This window comes from Amblyomma maculatum, chromosome 1, assembly GCF_055883805.1.
Source record: "Amblyomma maculatum isolate TAMU_Amacu chromosome 1, ASM5588380v1, whole genome shotgun sequence".
Lineage (NCBI taxonomy): Eukaryota > Metazoa > Arthropoda > Arachnida > Ixodida > Ixodidae > Amblyomma > Amblyomma maculatum.
In genome coordinates, this window is record NC_139344.1 from 426622753 (window position 1) to 426643570 (window position 20818).

General features: G+C 44.4%; 1 protein-coding gene across 1 annotated transcript in view; it reads right to left on the reverse strand.

Moving 5' to 3' along the window:
* Nucleotides 1-20818, reverse strand: part of Ack (activated Cdc42 kinase) — a 61850-nt gene that overhangs the window by 32469 nt on the left and 8563 nt on the right. The window contains exons 3-5 of the mRNA XM_084599328.1: nt 18195-18376; nt 6182-6537; nt 4540-5057 (exon numbers count right to left, since the gene is read on the reverse strand). Coding sequence (XP_084455454.1) covers nt 4540-5057; nt 6182-6537; nt 18195-18376 — 1056 coding nt within the window. The remainder of the gene's footprint in view (nt 1-4539; nt 5058-6181; nt 6538-18194; nt 18377-20818) is intronic.

The following is a 20818-nucleotide window of genomic DNA, read 5'->3' on the forward strand; positions in this document are numbered from 1 at the left end:
CTGGGGTAGCCGGTGTTCCATATGGGTTTGACCAGTGCAAAACAAGGAAAGCACATGAACTAACACACATATATGCTCACTTCACCAGTCAGGATGTGGGGATTAGCATCCCAAAGCTACAGGCTACGAGCTATGAGACACTGTAGTGAAGGACACCAGGTCCTTCATGGTTGCCCGGTGATCCTTAATGCACACTGACATTGTGTAACAAATGGGCACTGTTGCTCTCTTTTTCTGCATTTCATCCCCACCAATATATGGCTAGGGTTCAATCCTGCCCCGTTAGGCTCAACAGCCTTAGTGACGCTGCCACAGACAAAGTTTGGCCATACAGCTTCTCAACAAGAATCATTAAGGCCCAATCATCCCTCCAATATGAACATTTAACGGTCACAGACGTCCAGAAGACATAAAAAGATCCTGAAAGTCCCACCAGCAGTATATTTGCTTTCCACAAATTTTCACGCTTCTATTCCAGGGCAGAATAATGTTAGCCTTCTAACCACTAGTCATTCTTCTCTGACCACTAAGGGGCCCTTTATTACAGACATCACCCTCTGCTCACTCGCATCTTCAATGCACCAGTCATAAACTGCACCTTTCTACTGAACCAGAAAAGCGAACATAGTAATCAGCAGTGTATGTAGCAGTATTAGGACTACTAAAGGTCAAGAAATAGGCTTCTACACAATATTTGCGTGCGTGTGTGCGCATGTGCATGCGCACACGCGCGCACGCATTTGTGTGTAATCATTAACCAACATTCAGAGCTTATCCAGCTGTACTGTAGCTACACAAGACTGGTGCCGTGAGTGCTTTGAACTCTAATACTGAGCTCGCGCAAACAGAATTTGTGCATGTGTGTAACCAGCAAGTAATGCATGCTACTAAGCAGGGATCCCCACCTAATGCCAGTCCAATGTAATTAAAGCCCAGCCACAATGCCAGATCAACTTCAGCTTCAATGCCTCCGCTCAGTGACAACAAATGTCAGCAATTTCCGTACTGGCCAACATTGCAGTCCTCTCAGTGAATCCTTAGATGGATTCACAGAGAGGACTGCAATGTTGGCCAGTACGGAAATTGCTGACCTTATACCTCTGTCATACGGTCACTTTCGATCCTCATTGAACTCGATCTGCATTGAGGTTTTCAAGAACGATTGAAGCATCCCGTGCTACACGGGCGTTTTCAATGAGCATTGAGAAAATTTCCTTGTGTGCGCTTTAGAGCTCACTGATGACGAGGGTGTCGACGACCGATTTCGAGTGTGCTTGAAACCTTAAGAGCATTTGAGCAAGCAGCTTGAAGTCAAGCAGGATCGAACTCGAATGCACGTGAAAGTTGCCGTGTGACAACCTCGATCTGCATTGAGTTGAATGCAGATCGAGTTCAATGAGGACCGAAACTGTCCTTGTGACAGGGGTATAACTCTAGAAGCCGAAATGCAAGCTGGTCATATCTTGGTCGCAGAACCGGAAACAGTATGTAGTTCATCACTAAATACTTTGACATAATCTTAAAAGTTCTCATGCAGGCAAGCATCACTAGAGACAGGGCATGAAAATCTTGCGATCATGCAACAAGCATAAATTGAGCCTGCCGCTCGCACACAGTGGCTACAACTGAAGAAGTAGTACATGTGCTGAACGAGCAGCCAGTCATTCCATCATGAATCTTCGAAGTAGTGCTCCAGTGGCAGGGGCATGAACTGAGATGAGACGACAAGCGATAGGAAAGAGCCTATTTTCACACTGGCAAAGTTAGTGCATGCCGGATGTCACTGGCATCTGTTGTTGATTACACTCGTTGTGTCATACTATAAGTATGCAGACCCCAGTTACTCCCCAACGTAGCGTCACAAAGTGCAATATGTGGAGTAAGAAGACTTTTTTTTCAACTGAGAATTTCCCCAAGAAAGCTGTGATGTTTCCTTTTGTAGCTGTGACACTGTGCTCAGGTGGATGGTGACGGTAATAACTACTCTTTCAGCCATGGCATGGCATGGCAGTCCAAATGTATTACCGTTTTGTGCTGCATTTTTGATGTGACAAACATTCCACAAACATTAATATACCCATTCCTCTGTTCACCAAGAATACCTTGAAGACTGAGTTGGGTCATTCCGGGCATTTTATGAAAGGGTCTCTATGATTTTGCTGATTATATGGTGTCGTAACATCGCAAAACTAACCAACTAGTCAGTATGTGGCAATGTAGCCTGCTAACTAGCCCCTGCCAGAGCCATGCCTGTGATTCTTCATTCACAACGCTGACAAAATCGAATTTTCTAACATAATGAGGCAACACACCTGATAAAAACATATATGTAAAGTACAGTCGCAGATTACTCCTGCTGGGCTGAACTACCGAGTTGAAGTACCCAGATTTGAATATGACCACAGCAGCAGTGTTTCAATGCAAAAGAAACATGTTTGCTAAGTAATATCAGTGCACATTAAAGATGACCAGGTGGTCGAAATTGCTCTAAAGCCCTCCAACGTGACACCTCTCTCTCTCCATCTCCTTCCTCTTCCACTTTCATCCCCTCCATCCCAGTACAACTGAGAATGTCCACTAAAGATTGAGGCAGTTACAGTGCCTTCCATTTCCTCACGATAACGTCTTCTTACTCCTTGGACATAGTAACTGCTCTTCAAGAACTTCTTTCCAAGTCCTTGACATTCACATAAGAAACTTTGAGATGTGGAAGAGGAAGATGTGCTTGAGGTGCCTGACCAATCTATGTATGTTTTTTAAAAGCTCATGGCAACAGTGAGAGCAAAAAAGAAGAGGACCTATACTGTCACATGTGAAGGCATTGTATTCGGTTTACACTATGTGGTGCAATGCCACGGCGCACTGTCAAGGCACATACCACCCACCTGGTGATTGCCGCAGTTAGTACTCTGCAGTTACGTCAACTACTACTACTACAGTCGAACCCGGTTATATCGAACCCGGATATATCGAATTTTGGTTATATCGAACTCACGAAATATCCCCTTGAAAATCCCATGTAAAAGTATAGGAAAGCCGCGTCATATATCGTACTCAGTTTCACCGGTCGTTCGATATATCGAACTCTGCATCACGCACTGGAAAGTGTGCCGTCCCCAAAGACGATCGCATCACCCTTGGCCGTTTGCCGCGTGACGTTTTCAAGCCACGCGCGGAAGAAATGAGAGGGGACAGTTCGGCGACAGCTGGTCTGGGCAGCGCCGCGCCCATTCCCCAAAGGCGCGCATCTACAGTTGTCGTTTCCCGCGCGCCAACACATGACGTTTGCAAGCCACGTGCGTGGGTGTGCCCATTCTTTTGCTGAGCTATCTCTCCTTCAGCACGTGCAACGCATGCGCCAAGCCAGCTCAGCCCGTTTTCAGACAGACGTGGGACGCTTTCTCCAGCGTGTGTTGCGAACCCTCTGCGTGCGGCGGCGCGGCGGCGGACGTGGCTATGGCGCCTGCAATTGTTAAAGCGCCAGCTCTTTTTTCTTTTTTTGCGAGTCATCCTTTCTGCGGCAGGGATTTTTTTTTTTTTCGGGGATGTTTATTTTATTCATTTTTTTTATCGTTTATCCTTGCATGTATGAATCAGCGAAAGCACGCAGTCAGCTGCTGCGATCATGACGGCCGCTCCAAGCGCGGCGCGATAAATCGAACCAGGCTTGTGCTATCAAGCCATCACGGGCACTCTGCCAAGTTCACTCCCCGCCACCGCAGGAGCTATAAAAAGATAAACGCGCCCTGACGTTATCGCTGCGCAGCATCTTGGCACGCTGCCAATGAGCTGTGGATGAGACGACCGAAATGGACTGACGGGCGCCATCGACATGCAAGCGAAAGTGCTCGCCGCGGCGACACAGAAACCTTGCCTTTAGCTACCGCGGTGGCTCGAGCGGCAAGAGGGACGCAGTTCCAACAAGTTTGAAAATTTTCGCTCTGTCGCTCCGCTCGTCGCTGAGATCGCTCAGTCGCTTGCATGTGAGCGAGCTAGCCTTAACGCATTATTTTTTTTTTTCAAATTCTCGGGTGCAAAAGTGGAGGGTGAGTTCATTATGAGAGTGGGTTGATTACGCGACAAATACGGTATCGTTTTTCGCATCGTAAGTGCAGTCACAAGCCGATTTCTGTATATCGAATTATCGATATATCGAACTATTTCGCGATCCCCTTCGAGTTCGATATATCTGGGTTCGACTGTGCTACTATCACGCCAAACCCAGCAAATGGGCGTTCAGCAGCCACTGCAGTAACAGGGGTCCGCCTGTGTATTTGGCACAAAACAATAATAAAATCATGGCACAATGAAGGAGTCCAGATAAATTTTAACCAGCTGGGCTTCCTAAACATGAATAAAATAGCATGTTTTTGCGTTTCACCTCCATCGGAGTAACTGCTGTGGCCATGTTTCAACCAACGACCTGATTCTCAGTAATTGGAACGTTGCAGCCCCTGAACTGCCACAGCAGGTACTAGTTTACACAAAACCTCCACCACAAGCATCTGCCAGTTAGCCCCGGAAGAGTTGCTTTCATACCTGAGCCTTGCGTGCAGCCTCCATCTTGGCATCGAGCCAGTCGAAGGCATCCGGCTGTGCAGGCATCAGCTGTGGAGGAGCAGGAGGTGGAGGAGGCGTCGTCTGCAACGCAGCAGCAGTCCTGCCGCTGCTGCTGTTCGGCGTCGACAGCAAGTCGTCAACGCTCAGTGAAGGACAGCTGCTGACGCGCGACAACGGACCAGCTCCCTCGCCCGCAACGCACGAATAGTATCGGTCAGACCCGTCCAAGTTGGAGTATGCAGGCCTAGAGGCATCGAGTGTTCCGACGTTGTAATAGCGACGGTCTGCGTTGGACGAAACATTGTAATAAGTCGCGATGGACTCGCCAACGTTGGGAAAGGTGAGCCCTCCTCCGGGGGATGCAGACTTGCGAACTGGCTGTGGTGCGACCTGAAGGGTGGTGTCGATTTCGCTGCACAAATCGATGAGGACGCCTTCTTTCACTGGACTCGGTTTAGACGTGGGCACTGGGGTTGTTTCGGATGAGCCATCAGCGCCTGTGGGAAACATACATTTCATTCAAGTTTGCTTGGCTTTTGCTATCATATCCCCGCACTGTACTTTGAGACACACTATTGAGCAATGTCAAACACTAGCATGGAATCAAATAACCTCTCCTCCCAACTCCCTCTCCAGTCCACATGGCATCCTCTACATCATATCCATCAAAAAAAATCAATGGTACACCGATCTGACAATTACTGCGGAAAAGATCTAAACTGTTTATTGCCAGCGCTTGAAAATCAAAAAACATGCCCTCACCATTCTGAGGCATCTGGTTATGCCAGAGACGCTGCTCTCGCACTGCAGCCTATGCAACTAGGTGTTTTATGTAGGCTGCCCAAATGTTTTCTGTTAAATCCAGGCATGTGTACAAAAACATTCCTGTAAAGAACCAGCCATTGGGCTAGTTGGTTGCAGCTTATCTTGGCATGGAGCCAAACACATAGAATGATTACAGGGATGAAGCACATCCTGTTGCCTTAGACAAGCCACTCAATCCCTAGGGAAAGAAACTAGTTTGTCCCCCCATCTTTCACAATGTTTTGTTTCGCAGTGGCATTATCTAAGCAGGGTCGTATCGGCCCCTTTTCTAGAGTAAACGCTGTTCTGTTCTTTCCTTCTTTTTACAGCAAAGCCATTTCGGAATGTATTGAATGCACGTGCTACTGGAGACCACATGCACAACTAAGCATGGACAAGGTACTAAAATCTCAAAATATTTCTCATCACATGATACTCCACTATGACCACAACTCACACCAGGCGCCTTCTTACTCTGGAAGTGAGGGCACCAATGGCAGGCAGTGCAGCCTCTTGTAAAGGTCTCCTTTCATTTTTCCTAAACACCTACCACTCACTCATGGCAAATAAGAGGAAATGAAGTTAACTATGTAAATGACACATAACAGCCATGAAGCAAATTTCTAGAACCACAGAGAGAACTCCTGGCTAAATTCCAGTCTTCAAAAGAGATAATCTCATCAAAGCAATAGTCATTTTAACAAGGCACAAAGCAACACAGGTGCTTGTGATCGCTTTCTCATCCTTACTATGTCTTATTCCAATTAATCAAGTGCAGATTAAATTCTGCTCACTGCACCGATGACACAAAACGCACCTGGTGCTCCCATCAGGCGCACGGGGGACGAAGACGACGATGATGGTGACACTCGTGTATCCCCTGCGCCACCCAGGAGGGACTCGCCAGGGTCGGGCTGCTCGTTGACAAAGCGGTTGTATCCGTACTGGCGCATCTGGGTGGTGCGCTTGGCAATGGGGTTGTTTTGGGATGAGCGGCGCGCCAGCTCCTGAAGCCGGGCAGCCAGTGGGGCTGGCGGCTCATCCTCCTCGTCCCCGGGCGGCAGCCCCAGCAGGTCGGGGGGATCCATGGGGTTCCGCAGGTACAGCTCGTCAATTGAGCCCGGGTTGCCCCAAGTACGACCACTCACGTCCATATGACCAGTGTGGATGAAGCTGCAAGCCAATGAGAGAGAGAGATTGGGGCCAAGGTTGCTTGAACAGTGCAACCCAAGTTGGCGAATCAGCTCATTGGGCAAGCAGCTCGATGGTTGTGGCTTACACCGGTGTGGTGGGCGATGTTAATGCATGTTAAAGAAACCAAAGTGGCGAATATTGATTTACGGTTCTCTACTTAGCCACTCTTTCCCTCATTTCATCCCTTCCTTCAACCCTCGTGACCAATTGGGCGCTCCATCACTGCGCCTTCCTTCTCCTCCTAACATTTTTTTTTTTTTCACAATATGGTGGCTAAGCAGCTCTGCAGTTTGTCCAAAGTTTAGGGATTTCTTTCAGTGCAGGCAAAATTAACTACCCAGCTGCTCAAGATTAGCCTAAAGCACTTCTCTACAGCAGGTCTCACAGTCAACGTTTAGGTTTGGTACTACCACGTCCTAATAATGTCCAAGAGACTACACTCATTGAAAATACATCATATAAACCGTATTATAGATCGAGTGGGAATATAAGTGGACCCCTCACTGTGAAGCGAGAAAAAAAAAAGAAGAAAAAAAGTGGAGACGCGCAGATTTAATCGGCTGTGTTCTTGCATCACTGGAGCCACGATCTCACTCCAAACTTCAGCAGTGTCGTAGCAAGACAACGTAGCAAGACAAGTGTGTTGCTTACGCAGCACTTCTTGAAAGGTTGCACGTGAACAGCTGAACTTGTCCATAGCCCCGCATGCTCTTTTCTGAACCGCTGAACTGTCTCCTAGAGGACGGCCATGTTGCCGTTCACTTCAGCAAACATCACTTTTTCTGAAAACCCACTGTAAACTGCCTCTACATGTTGTTATTTATTGCTAAAGAGGTATTTTATACTCTCATAGGTCGAACAAAAGAGCGCATGCGAAGGTAGATGCGCTTGAAATGAAAAAATAAATGCCAGCAACTGCAGGATGTCGATACGGTTTTGGCTGCCTGTTCACGAGCAGGCACGCCACTTGTTGCCAGACTGTGCCTCAAATTCTGCTAAAGACCGCTATATAAGACGAGGGGCGACGTTACCTTGCTTGTGAAAATCTCGACCTATATTCCGGTTTATATAGTACCTTTAGAAGGTAGAGAAAAAAGAACAATGAAACAAAATACTACCGCCAACTACTTTCACAAGCAAACTGCAAAGATGTTCATACAGTTGACTCCTGTAAAGATGAACTCAGTTAAGATGAATTTTCGGATAAGACTGAAAATGCAACACCATTTGGATGGTTTATTCATTCGACTCGATGTAAAAAATAACCACTTCAAAAAAGCTGTTTGTATCGTCCTTTGGATAAGATCAACTTCTGCAGCAACCACTGCAGAAGACAGTGCTGCCTCTTACCAACACGCGTGCTCGCTGATTTGATTTACTGACGTGGCATCACAACATGGGTTATTGCAGCGTAGAGATGCCCAGATATCGGCACTAAGCGAAAAAAATAAAGAAAAAATATTGACCACTGTGGGGTACAGTGAGAAAGAGGAGCCAGTAAAATAACGAAATCTACAGCAATGTTACTCTCAAGTAGAATTACATGAGCTGGCTTCATACTCTGCCTTCAGGTCGCTTCATGCAGAGTGCAATAAATGTTCTGTCTGCAACCATTGCCTCTCTGGAAGACTTCTTTACTGACTGTTTTCATGTAACATGCATTTGGACACACCTAGCATGCTTACATATATCTAAGGGGTGGAGATAAGATAGCGGCATGACATGACACAAGGTGACTATTCGGCTGCATCATGTCACCCTTTTGCACACAGACTGAACTCACCAGCAGCAACGACTGGTCTCTCTGGGGGAACAATAATGTTAACACATGCTCTGCCATATCAATTGCACTGATAATCCGCAAACCTTTTTAGCGAAAAAGCACAAGTCCAGAGGTTTAGATCCTATCAAAATTGTCTAGCATTTGCAAGTCAGCACGTAGCACTTTCCCACAAAAACAATAATCGGAGCAAAACGGATTCGAACTGGTCAAATTCGAACCTGTGTACTCTGGTTCAGTAGCTGAGCATCTTAACCACCGAGCTACCGCGGCAGGTGCTTTTGCTTATCACAAACAGGTTCAAGTAGGATTAAACCTCGGCCACTTTTTTTTTATCAGCAATTCTGCGGCTAGACCCCACTCCCAGAGATCACGGAGTTCATAACAATCTCAATGTTACCGTCAGTGTCCAAACATCTAATCAAGCAACGGGTGTTCCATTATCAGCTCAAAATTTCTTTGCAATGATCATGCTTCACTACTGAACAGACATCACCAGGACCACAAGAATCAAAACAACCGAATTTCCCTCAGAACAAAAATTAGATGCAGCTATCCTCAATGTCCCTTTTAGACAATTCCATCCAGTTATTTTCTCAATAAATAGTGGCTCTGTTACTCATTCAGACTGTGCTAATGTTTGTGCAGCAGCGAAGTGTCCATGGCCGTGAAAAATTGGACTCAAAAATCTTCCTGCCAGTCAATTCAGGATCTTAACCTCTTTACCGCGCCCCACATTAAAGTGAATGTCAGTTGGAATGGACAGTTTAATTAAGTAATCAGGTAGTGATGGTAAACTTTGCACCTTGCGTTTTGCTCTTCTCTAGCTTACAAGAGCAGCATTCTCTGTGGGAGTAATCTATTTATTGCCAGAATGTGATTACCTATTGATACAAAAAAAGCGTTCTATTTGTCCTCAACATTCCTTTAAACCCTACACGCCTACTAAGATGACAAGTTCTATGAAAAGATCCAGTATATTCTGTTACACAAACTAGAGAAATGACAAAACATGAAATGAGCTGCAGACAAGCCGATCACAATGCTCACTACAGCTGAGGCACCTATTGCTGCAACACTTGAGGGAGGGAGGTTAAGGAAGGTAAAAAGGTGAAATGCATTGGAGTTAACTAAACGAAATAAGTGACCTGATTTTTTCTACATAATTTTCAACAAACACTGATGAACAATTGATTGGTGATATTAACACCAGGTAGAATGGCCATTGCTAAATGCACGACTGACTTATCCATGCCAACCAGAGAGAAAAAAAAAAAAAAAGACAACCCATTCTGCAGGAGAGAGAGTAAAAACGGCAGTTTCAAGAGACATGCTTCAAGTAATCTTCAAGCACAAGGCTCAATCATAAACTAGTCAGGAATTTAAATTTAAGACAAAAACCATGACCCCTTATCTAACCTGGACTCCATGCATAGTCCCATGACATAAGTAAATTCTTGACTGTAAAAGTCATTCAGTAGTCAACAAGTTATCACAAATATGTAGCTGCGCCCCGCCATGATGGTGCAGTGGTTAGGTGGCTTAACTACTGTGCCCAAAGATGCGGGCCCGGCCGCGGTGGCTGCTTTTCGATGGAGGCGAAAAGAAAGGTGCCGGCGTGCTGTGCGATGTCAGTGCACATTAAAGAAGCCCAGGTGGTTGAGATTTCCCAAGCCCTCCACTACGGAATCTCTCATAGCCTGAGTCGCTTTGGGATGATAAACCCCACAAACCAAACCAAACCAAACAAATAGCTGCCCAACTGGCTCGATTTCGTTACCTGTCAAACAATATACATACATGTTTCGAGATAAGCTGTACTTGATTTTGGCATGCTGAGAGAAGTAAATAAGCCAAAAATGAGTTTACATCACGAAACAATCCTCAATGCTTTTTCAAATGGTATTGAAAACTTACGAAGTGAAACTCAAGACATAGGTACAGAAAAACTGAATAAAGTGAAAACCGAATCCACTTGTTGCAAGCATGACTCTTTGGTTAAAATAATTTAATATTAAAAACTGTGTCTAGACTGTAGTAACTATAGGCCTTATGCAAATATGCTGGCATCTATTGGAAGAAATCTGGAACGTGCAAGCGGCGCCAAATTGAGGGATTGTGGTCATGAGATTTTTGTCTGGTGCGGGACACGTGAGCAGCTTTCTCGGTTTGGTGATCCTTTTATTGTTTTAAGGTTTAAGGAAGAAATAACGAGCAATGAGTTATCCGTCGACCTTGCTGTGATGCCCAAGCACCCAACAGCGACTTTGCAGATATACAAATTATGTGTTGAAAACACAGCAAGAGAGCCGCCGGCAGCACAAAAATTCACAACGGTTGTCAGTTTGCCGAAGTAAACCAAGAAGTGCACTATAGACAAGATTTCTTTTCAGTCTGAAACGTCAAGCTCAAGCTGTTGTTCACTGTGGGCTCTGTTCCTCTGTTTTCTTACTGCCTCGACGCTCATATACAGTCGAACCCGGTTATATCGAGCTCGGTTATATCGAACCCAGTTATATAGAATTTTGGTTATAACGAACTCACGGAATATCCCCTTGAATATCCCATGTAAAAGTATAGACAAGCGTCATGTTTGTAAACAAAGGTGGCGCTGCGATCGGCAGCGACATGGGGTGTAGGCAAAAGGGCGGCGTGCCTACACTGCGCAAAGCGACGCTGCCTTCGAAACCAGTTCGCGCGTGCGAATATATTGAAACGTAAGCTTCGCTTATACGTAGAAATAGATTGGTTTATGCCTGGAAAGTATTTCCGCACATTATCAGCCGATTACAGCTAGAATTACTTGGCGAAGAGCGCTGCATTGGCTTCCTTCTCCGTGGCCTCAACAGCGCGCGGCTGCGGTACGTAGGCGACGGCCGTGAGTGATTAAGTTAAATAAAAACGAGAAAGCGCAATGTATAAGAAAGACTAATAGTCAACCCTGTTCAACTCCCAGGCCTATTCCTAGCGCATGCAAGGAGGACGACAATATGAATGACTGGAAGTGTGTTTTTCATATGACGAATCTATTGACTGCCAAATTTCTGTTGCTTCAAGCACTCACTCTAAAGAACAATATTATCGGCAACTATATAAAGTAAACTAGAAATCACATTTCTAGCTCACTTTACCGGCAACTTAAGTCATAGAATTTCGTATCTAAAAAGAAGAACTCAATCTTTTAGATCTTTTTAACATGTTGGCAAAGTGCACTGCCAACTTGTTTTCGCCTGCCCGATAAAAAAGACGTTGATGTCTATCTCATCTTACAGATGTAGCAAGGTCATTCACAGGTTAATATGTACATGAATGCCAGTACGAAAGCTCTCATTTTGTTCTCTTTGCTCTATAGGAGAGACGCATGAGTGCAGATGAAACATTCTTCACGATCGCTTGCAGAGTTTGCGTGATCTGCTGAGCTTTTTTTTAATGTACATGGAAATTTTTTATTCAAATGCGCATCATCTTATTCTGCTTATTATATTGCACCCCTCATAGTCGATTCCTCTTTGGGACATTAAACTTCATGTACCATATATACTTAAATATCCTGCTCGATCAGAGCTAGATTGTACGTGGATATTTAATTCGTTCGTCAGGATCTTATAATGACCTCCAAAGATAAAATTTAGAAATGAGAAATAATGCTGCGGGACTGCCCGGATCATAACAATGTATACTATAGAACCGGTGATGAAGAGACTGGTTGAAACTCGTGAAAGTACAAACAGAGAAAAGCTATACTTTACAGGTCCGGGCCTGTTATAGCCAGCAATATCGTACTGGAGTGACCGCGCTTAAAGTAATTGCAATTACCTTCACAGCAGCGTTTGTGTCCTTTCTGTGTGAACATATGCACGGGCAGCACTGCAAGTGAATAGAACTCACAGTGCAGCTTCCCTGCGGGATCATACGCACACGGAATATATCGCGTCTGAACTTCTTACAACTTAATAGCATATCAAAATGGGCACGAGCTGCAGGCGTTTGTTCTTGCGCTATTCGTCGTGCTGCCGAAAAGCAATCATGATAATTAAGGGTTGCAAACGAACTGATCTAGTTTCGGTGAAGAACTGCAACGCATATATATGTTAGCCGCGAAGGCAATCCGTCACCGAAGAGTCTACTTGTCGCGCTCAATGCCGCTGCCCTTCACTCTCATCTTTATTCTACCGCAAGAAACATGTTAAAACAAGTGCCACTTTGCTTTTTGTGCCTCGTGGCGCAATCAACCGCACCACAGCTCGTAGAAATATTGGGAATTATGCCCGAAAACACAGCAATCGCCGCGCATCCATTGCAGACGGCCCGCGCTTTTGCCTACACCACGAAAGTCACTGCTGTCGCCAGCGCCACCGCATCTCCGCTGACGTCACGGGCTGACGCTTGTCTATAGGAAAGCCGAGTCATATATCGAACTCAATTTCACCGGTCGTTCAATATATCGAACTCCGCAACACGCACTGGAAAGTGTGCCTTCCCCGCGACACTAACATATTAGACCTGATACTCACAACGGCACCAGATACGATAAAAGAAATAACACATTATAATGGTTTCAGCGATCACCATTTACTTCAATTAAGTATTGACATTCCAGTTCCGTTTATGGGCTATGTGACTAAAAAGATTCACGATTATAATAAAGCAAATTTCACAGCTATCAACACAGAACTTGAAATATTTTTCTATAATACATTTCTACCATACATCAACAGCCACTGTGTTGAAGAAAACTGGGTACTCTTTAGAGATAAGGTTTCATCTCTGGTTGGCTAGTTTGTTCCTGTATTCAAAATAACTAAAGATAAATCCAATCCTTGGTTTACCAGGAGGCTTAAGCAACTGCGAAATAAGAAAAAGCAGTTATATCAGACTGCTAAGCGTGCGTGCACCAGTTCTGCTTGGAATAAGTACAGTGACACACTAAAAACATATTGCTCCGCCTTATCCTCCGCGAAAGATAAGTACTTTTCACACGACCTTCCTTCCCTTATAAAAACTAATCCCAAAAAGTTTTGGAAACATATGTCCAGATCGGGGTGGAGGTTCCATATCTCTACAATGTAACAACATTCCAGTTTCAGATATTAAATGTCCAGCAATATTCAACACATACTTTTCATCTGTATTCTCTTCCGAAGACAGCTCTAACCTACCGGAGGTACCCGACATTAATTGCCGCTACATAACACCCATTGAAATAACTGAGGAAGGTATCATCTCTCTCATAAATAACCTTAAGGTATCTACTTCAGCTGGTGTTGACGGCATTAATTCTAAAATCTTAAAGAACACCATTTCAATCTCTAGTAAAATTTTATTTCATATTTTTCATCAATCTTTAACTAGTGGATTGCTGCCCGCAGATTGGAAGATAGCCAAAATAATACCGATTTTTAAAGCAGGAAACAAAACTTCAGCTGAAAATTATCGTCCAATATCTCTCACATGCATCTGTTGTAAAATGCTTGAACACATAATTTCACCTCACGTTTTGAGTCATCTTGAGCAGAACAACTTTTTCTGGATTTAGGAAGGGTCATTCCTGCGAAACACAGTTGTTCGAACTAACAACTGACTTGCATTTCCATATGAATGAAAGCCTTCAAACTGATTGTATATTCCTTGACTTCGCCAAAGCTTTCGACCGGGTAGCTCACTGCCGCCTGATTTCAAAATTATCATCACTCCGTCTAGACTCGTTAACTTTAACATGGCTTCGTAACTTCCTTTCGCATCGTCAACAGTTCGTATTTGTTAACAATCTGTGCTCTAATCTTTCCCCTGTTATCTCCGGTGTGCCGCAAGGTAGCGTGCTCGGACCTTTATTATTTCTTATTTATATAAATGATTTACCTACTAATATATCCTCTTGTATGCGAATTTTCGCGGATTATTGCATCATCTATCGCCCCATTAAATCTTCTGATGACCACCTGGCGCTCCAATCAGATCTGCTTCTTATTAACGAATGGTGCAACTCATGGTTAATGACCCTTAACGTATCGAAGTGCAAAATAATATCATTTAGCCACAAACGAAACAATTCCAGCTTTCCATACCACATTCAAGACGATTTACTGACTGTCGTATCCCATTACAAATACCTCGGCGTTAATCTTTCCTCTGATCTTTCATGGTCCTTCCATATTACATCCATATGCGCTGCCGCCTCAAAGTCATTAGGGTACCTACGACGTAATCTCAGGAATTCTCCTGCTAATATTCGTAAACTAGCTTAGCTTACTTTTGTTCATCCACAACTTGAATTTGCTTCATCCATTTGGTCTCCCTATCATAACAACATGATCACCGCAATAGAATCCATCCAAAATAGGGCAGCACAATTCATATCTCGAAACTATAACTACCATTCAAGTGTCACTGTGATTAAAAGTAACCTTTCGTTAGAATCCTTAGGTACACGCCGCGACATCGCCCTCCTAACACTATTTCACAAGTATGTATACCCCAATCGATCCTGTCCGCTTCACCTCGATGTTCCATCCCACACGTCCAAAAGATTGCACAATCACCTCAGTTTTACAAGAATATATGGTGACACATTAGCCTTCAACTCATCAGCACTTCCACGAGCCATCAGATTATGGAATAACCTGCCAGACATTATCGCTTCTCTTCCTAATCTAGAAGCGTTCCATCGCCAGCTTATCACATTATATCACTGAACCTTCATTTTGCCTTATTTGTCTTATATATACATTTTTATTAAATTTGTTGCAGCTGTTAAATGTCTTGATGGGTTTTATTTACTTGTGTTTGCCTGTGTACTCTTTCCGTTTTTTTTTTTTTTTCCCTTACCATTTTTTTTTTTTTTAAGCGCCATTCGAGGCACTGTGTGCCGCTTGCTTTTTATTACGCTTAATCTGTGTGTGTACCATTGTGCTTTAATCTGTATCGCGTATTTATTTTTCTTAATGATATAATAATTTCCACGTTGTACTATTTTGTTTGTTCATATATTAAATACCTTTGCATTTTTTGCCTGTTTCCTTACATTTTATGTATATATTGCACTGTATAGATTTTTATGTCCCCCTTACACAATGCCTAATGGGCCTGTAAGGTATTTTCAAATAAATAAATAAATAAAAAGACGATCGCATCACCCTTGGCCGCTTGCCGCGTGACGTTTTCAAGCCACGTGCGGAAGGAATGAGAAGAGACGGTTCAGCGACGGCTGGTCTGGGCAGCGCCGCGCCCATTCCCCAAAGGTACGCGCATCTGCAGTTATCGTTTCCCGAGCACCAGCACATGACTGCAAGCCATGTGCGTGGGTGTGCCCATTCTTTCGCCGAGCTATCTCTCTTCTTTAGCACGTGCTACGCATACGCTAAGCCAGCTCAGCCCGTTTTCAAACAGATGACGGACGCTTTCTCCAGCGTGTGTTGTAAACCCTCTGCGTGCGGCGGCCGACGTGGCTATGGCACCGGCGGACGTTATGAAGCAGCAGATCTCTCTCTCTCTCTTTGTTTCTTTTTTTTTTTTTTTTTTTTTGCGAGAGTCATCCATCCTTATCGTTGTGCTGTACGTGCGGCGTACCGTAAGATATGGCGGCTGTGGATGTTAAGAAGCGTCAATTTTTTTTTTTTTGCGGGAGTCGTTTATCCTTGCATGTACGAATCAACAAAAGCATGCAGTCAACTGCTGCAATCATGACGCCCGCTCCAAGCGCGGCGTGATAAATCGAACCAGGCTTGTGCAATCAAGCCATCACGGGCACTCAGCCAAGTTCGCTCCTCGCCGCCACCACAGGAGCTATCAAAAAATGAACGTGCCCTGACGTTATCACTGCGCAGCATCTTGGCATGATGCCAAGAAATGAGCTGTGGATGAGATGACCGAAACGGAGTGACGCGCGCCATCGACATGCAAGCAAAAATGCTCACGATTTCTGCCGCGGCGACACAGAAACCTTGTTTTGAGCTGCCGCGGTGGCTCGAGTGAAGAGAGGGACACAGTTCAACAAGTTTGAAATTTTTCGCTCTGTCGCTGCCGCTTGTCGCTGAGATTGCTCAATCGCTTGCATGTGAGCGAGCTGGCCTTAATGCTTTTTTCTTTTTTCAAATTCTTGGGTGCAAAAGTGGAGAGTGGGTTCATTATGCGAGTGGGTTGGTTACGCGTCAAATACGGTATCGTTTTTTCGCATCGTAAGTGCCATCACAAGGTGATTTCTGCATATCGAATTATCGATATATCGAACTATTTCGCGATCCCCTTCAAGTTCGATACATCCCGGTTCGACTGTAGTTGAGGTTATGGTGAGGCGTTCGCGACCACACTGCATAGGCAACACCATATCATGATCACACACTCGATAATGAGCATAACTTGGTGAAGCATGCCAATTCCAAAATATTCAAGGCAAGTCAAAGGAACTGTGCTGCTTAGCCAAATGACATGGGCTCAATCCCGGCCGCAGCGGTCATTTTTCTGATGAAAGTGAAAAACAAAAATGCCTGAGTGGCACGTTAAAGAACCCTACATGGTCAAAATTTATCCATAGCCTTCTACTACTGCGCCCCTTATAGCTATATGTAGCTTCGGCGCATTGAAAAAAGGACCCAATAATTTTCGCTGCTGCTTGCATTTCTGCATCACACGATGCTAGGCACTCCGTGGAGTGACGGCCCTACCATGACTGTTGATGCTGCTCTGTCGGTACACACAATCGCTCCAACAATTCCGCTTGGAAAATTCGATCTTCGTTAAGTAGGCGAAAACCAAAACGTGACAACGAGCAGTAAATGATCAATTTACGCTGCCTACCACGTATGGTACTTACTGAAAGTAGGTTTACGTGAAGCTATGACCCTTTGCAAACGGAAGAATGCGTACGACTTGCATCAAAGCAAACCAAATGTTAAGGATAAAAAGCGGACCCATGAAGCCGAGCGGCAGATGCAAAAGCTAATTCCGCTTGAGAAACTACTAGATGACCGACGGAGTGCGCCATAACTGCCAGCAGATAGGAGTGCTAACAGCTCAGTATTGGGCCTTTTTCTGCAATCTAACTTCTTCCATCGAATTATTATCTCTCGAAAAGCGCTCAACGCATGCAAGCTGCTTCCCGCTGGTGTCTCGTCATGCTCCTGGCAAAAAAACTTGCACGAAGCTAGCACCCTCACCTTCTTTTCCTTGTCATTTTTAGTTAAGTTTTGTGTACAGCAAGGTACAGAGAAATATTTGAGCACCTTTTATGACAATAAAGGCCAACTTGCGCATTGCTAGTCCCGTTCTACCATATACTGCAGTTTATGAAATCCCCCAACATGGCGGAAACGCCCGCCGTCAGCACAATGGGCGCCAGATTTTACATAAGGTCTATAGGCACAGATAAATCCAACCTTCAACTCCAGAAGGACGTCACCTCATTTCTGAAGAAATCTTTATTTGAAAACTTCTTTCAGGAACATTTTACATGCCTTATTCTACAGTGCATTCTTCGCATGTGGTTTGCATAAGAAATGGCAAAATGCTGATTTAGTGCAAAATCAAAATTTGCCTGAACCCTAAAGCCTCTGAACTTATTTTTAAAAGTGAATCAAAAACTCTCAGCCTTGACTAAGTGTACAAATGCTGCCATACATTTACTCAGACAAGTCTGTTGAGGGATATCAAAGTCAAAGACGCAGTATGTATTTTAGCACTGCATTGCAATTTATAAATAAATGGATGAAATCATTGGAAAATATTGAATAAGAAAGCAAAAACAACCAACGATACGAACAAAACTGTATAAGTGGTTTGCCCTGTTCTCCTAGAACAGTTCCGCTAGAGAAACAGAGAGAACGACCAAGGATTAGCGAAGTAGCCACTCAAGCACCCCCACCTGTTTCGGAGCGGACGGCTGATATCACGAGGGCTGACGCCTGAAAGGGACTCGCAGGCGCTGCGGGGGAACTGGCCAATACGGAAGGTGCGCTGATTCTGACCCCGCCACCAGTGGTGCTCAGGCCGCCCATCCAGCACCTCCAACAGGTCGCCCGGCTCCAGCTCCAGCCGACCGTTTTCCTGATGCCACCGGGGGAAAGGGGAACGAGAGCGATGGGGCTCACAGCCACGCACAACACAAGGTCATGCAGAACAACTGTGTAGACCTCTGTCAGAGTCTGGGAAAAGATTAACCATAGTGGCATCCCTGTTTTACAGCAATAGCTGTCAATGGCTGCAACCCTCACCCAGACCAGTGATACTAATATCGATATCCGCACAGCAAAGAAGCATGCTGCAATTATTTTAGTGAAAAAACTCGCAAGCTTTGCTCTAGGAGCTAAGCGCTGCAAAAAAAGTTGATTTTCAATCCTAAATTCTAGCACGAAAAATTCAGTTTTTGACACTAAAATTTTTTGTCTTAATCATGAAGCCTATGTTCTTAATTTCAGGCGAAATTTGAGGCTCTACACTGTTAGGTGTCTTCTCCACTACGCACCAAATTCGGCCAAAGTTCGAAAATAGTACAAAAGGAGACAACTTTAATTCCACTTAAAAAAAAAAAAACATCTTCGATTTTTATTAAAACCTCTTAAGTTTCACGTCGCAGCAAAGTCAGCAAAATTGCAACGGCGGGTACGCATTAAAGGGGTCGTGACATTTCTCCGCCCTCAACTTGAATATGCATCTTTCATTTGGTCACCCCACCAACACTACTTAATTCATTCCCCAGAGCGCGTGCAAAATTGTGCCGCTCGTTTCATTGCTTGCAACTATTGCCGACATTCCAGCATAACTAACATTAAGGCATCGTTATCCCTTCCATCCTTAGAATCGTGCAGACCAATAGCACTTATCTGCCTCTTCCATAAAATTGTCTACAGCCATCATTCCTTCACACTACCTCTTACAAAACTAGACCACACATCTCACCGATTGCTAATCACCTCAGTTTTAAACACCTTTCGGGAAGGACCACTGCATTCAACTCATCAGCCTTGCCCCATGCAATCGTTCATCGGAATAGCCTTCCTGACAGCATTGTTCACATTTCAGATTATATTATTTTCAAAGAAAATATAAGCAGCATTTTGTTCTGAAGTATGTTTTTCAAATTTATTCTCTTTTCTTGTTAGTTGTTTGCCATTGTATAACGATAACGATTTGAAAATAACGATGTTATAATAACCATCTTCTACTTGCTTCTGTTTTGCACACCAGTTATGTAACCCTCCTCATATAATACTCCAGTCAGAGCCCGTGAGGTATTTGAATAAATGAATAAATTTACAGACCATAAACTGTTTATTGCATCTTATTTCTGATCTGCGTAGCAACTAACCTTAAAGTTTTCAGCTGTATCAGAGCTGCAGATATTTTTAAAACTAGCATTTTCTTTTCTTCGTGAACAACTTGCTGATCTGGCAACCAGCGCAGCCGGTGATGACATAGGCCTCCGCCGAGTCGTCTGCTCCATGTTCTGTGCACGAGCAGCGTAAACCGCAGTTAAGCGAAGCCACAGTAATGTCAGCCAAACAGTAGTCATGCCGCTTACCAAAGTTACCACAAACTCGTCGATCTCTGTTAGCGCTTTTAATTCCTATAAAGAAAGGTGTTAGGCAAGGAGACACAATCTCCCCAGTACTATTCGCAGCTTGTTTAGAGGAAGTATTCAGAGACTTGGAATGGGAGCAGTTAGGGATAAGGGTAGATGGAGAATACCTCAGTAATCTGCGATTTGCTGATGACATTGCCTTGCTAAGCAACTCGGGGGATGAACTGCAAATAATGATTGATGACCTGGACAAGAAAAGTAGAAAGATAGGCTTGAAAATCAATATGCAGAGGACTAAGGTAATGTTCAACAGCCTCGGGAAGGAACAGCAGTTTGCATTAGGTAGCGAAATACTGGAAGTAGTGGACGAATATGTCTACTTAGGACAGGTAGTAACCGCAGATCCGGACCATGAAAAGGAAATAACAAGAAGAATAAGATCGGGATGGAGCGCATTTGGCAAGCACTCGCAGATTATGACTAGCAGCTTACCGGTATCGCTCAAGAGGAAAGTATACAACAGTTGCATCTTGCCTGTACTCACCTATGGGGCTGAAACGTGGAGGCTAACCAAGAGAGTTCTACTTAAGTTGAGAACAACCCAGAGGGCTATGGAACGAAAAATGGTAGGGGTAACATTAAGAGATAGAAAGCATGCAGAGTGGGTCAGAGAAATAACTCAAGTTACCGACATTCTAGTAGAAATTAAGAAGAAGAAATGGACATGGGCAGGACATGTAGTGCGAAGAGAGGATAACCGATGGTCGCTAAGGGTAACAAACTGGATTCCAAGGGAAGGAAAGCGTAGCAGGGGGCGGCAGAAAGTTAGGTGGGCGGATGAGATTAAGAAGTTCGCAGGGGTCAAGTGGATGCAGCTTGCACAGAACCGGGTTAAGTGGAGAAATATGGGAGAGGCCTTCGCCCTGCAGTGGGTATAATCAGGCTGATGATGATGATGATGATGATTA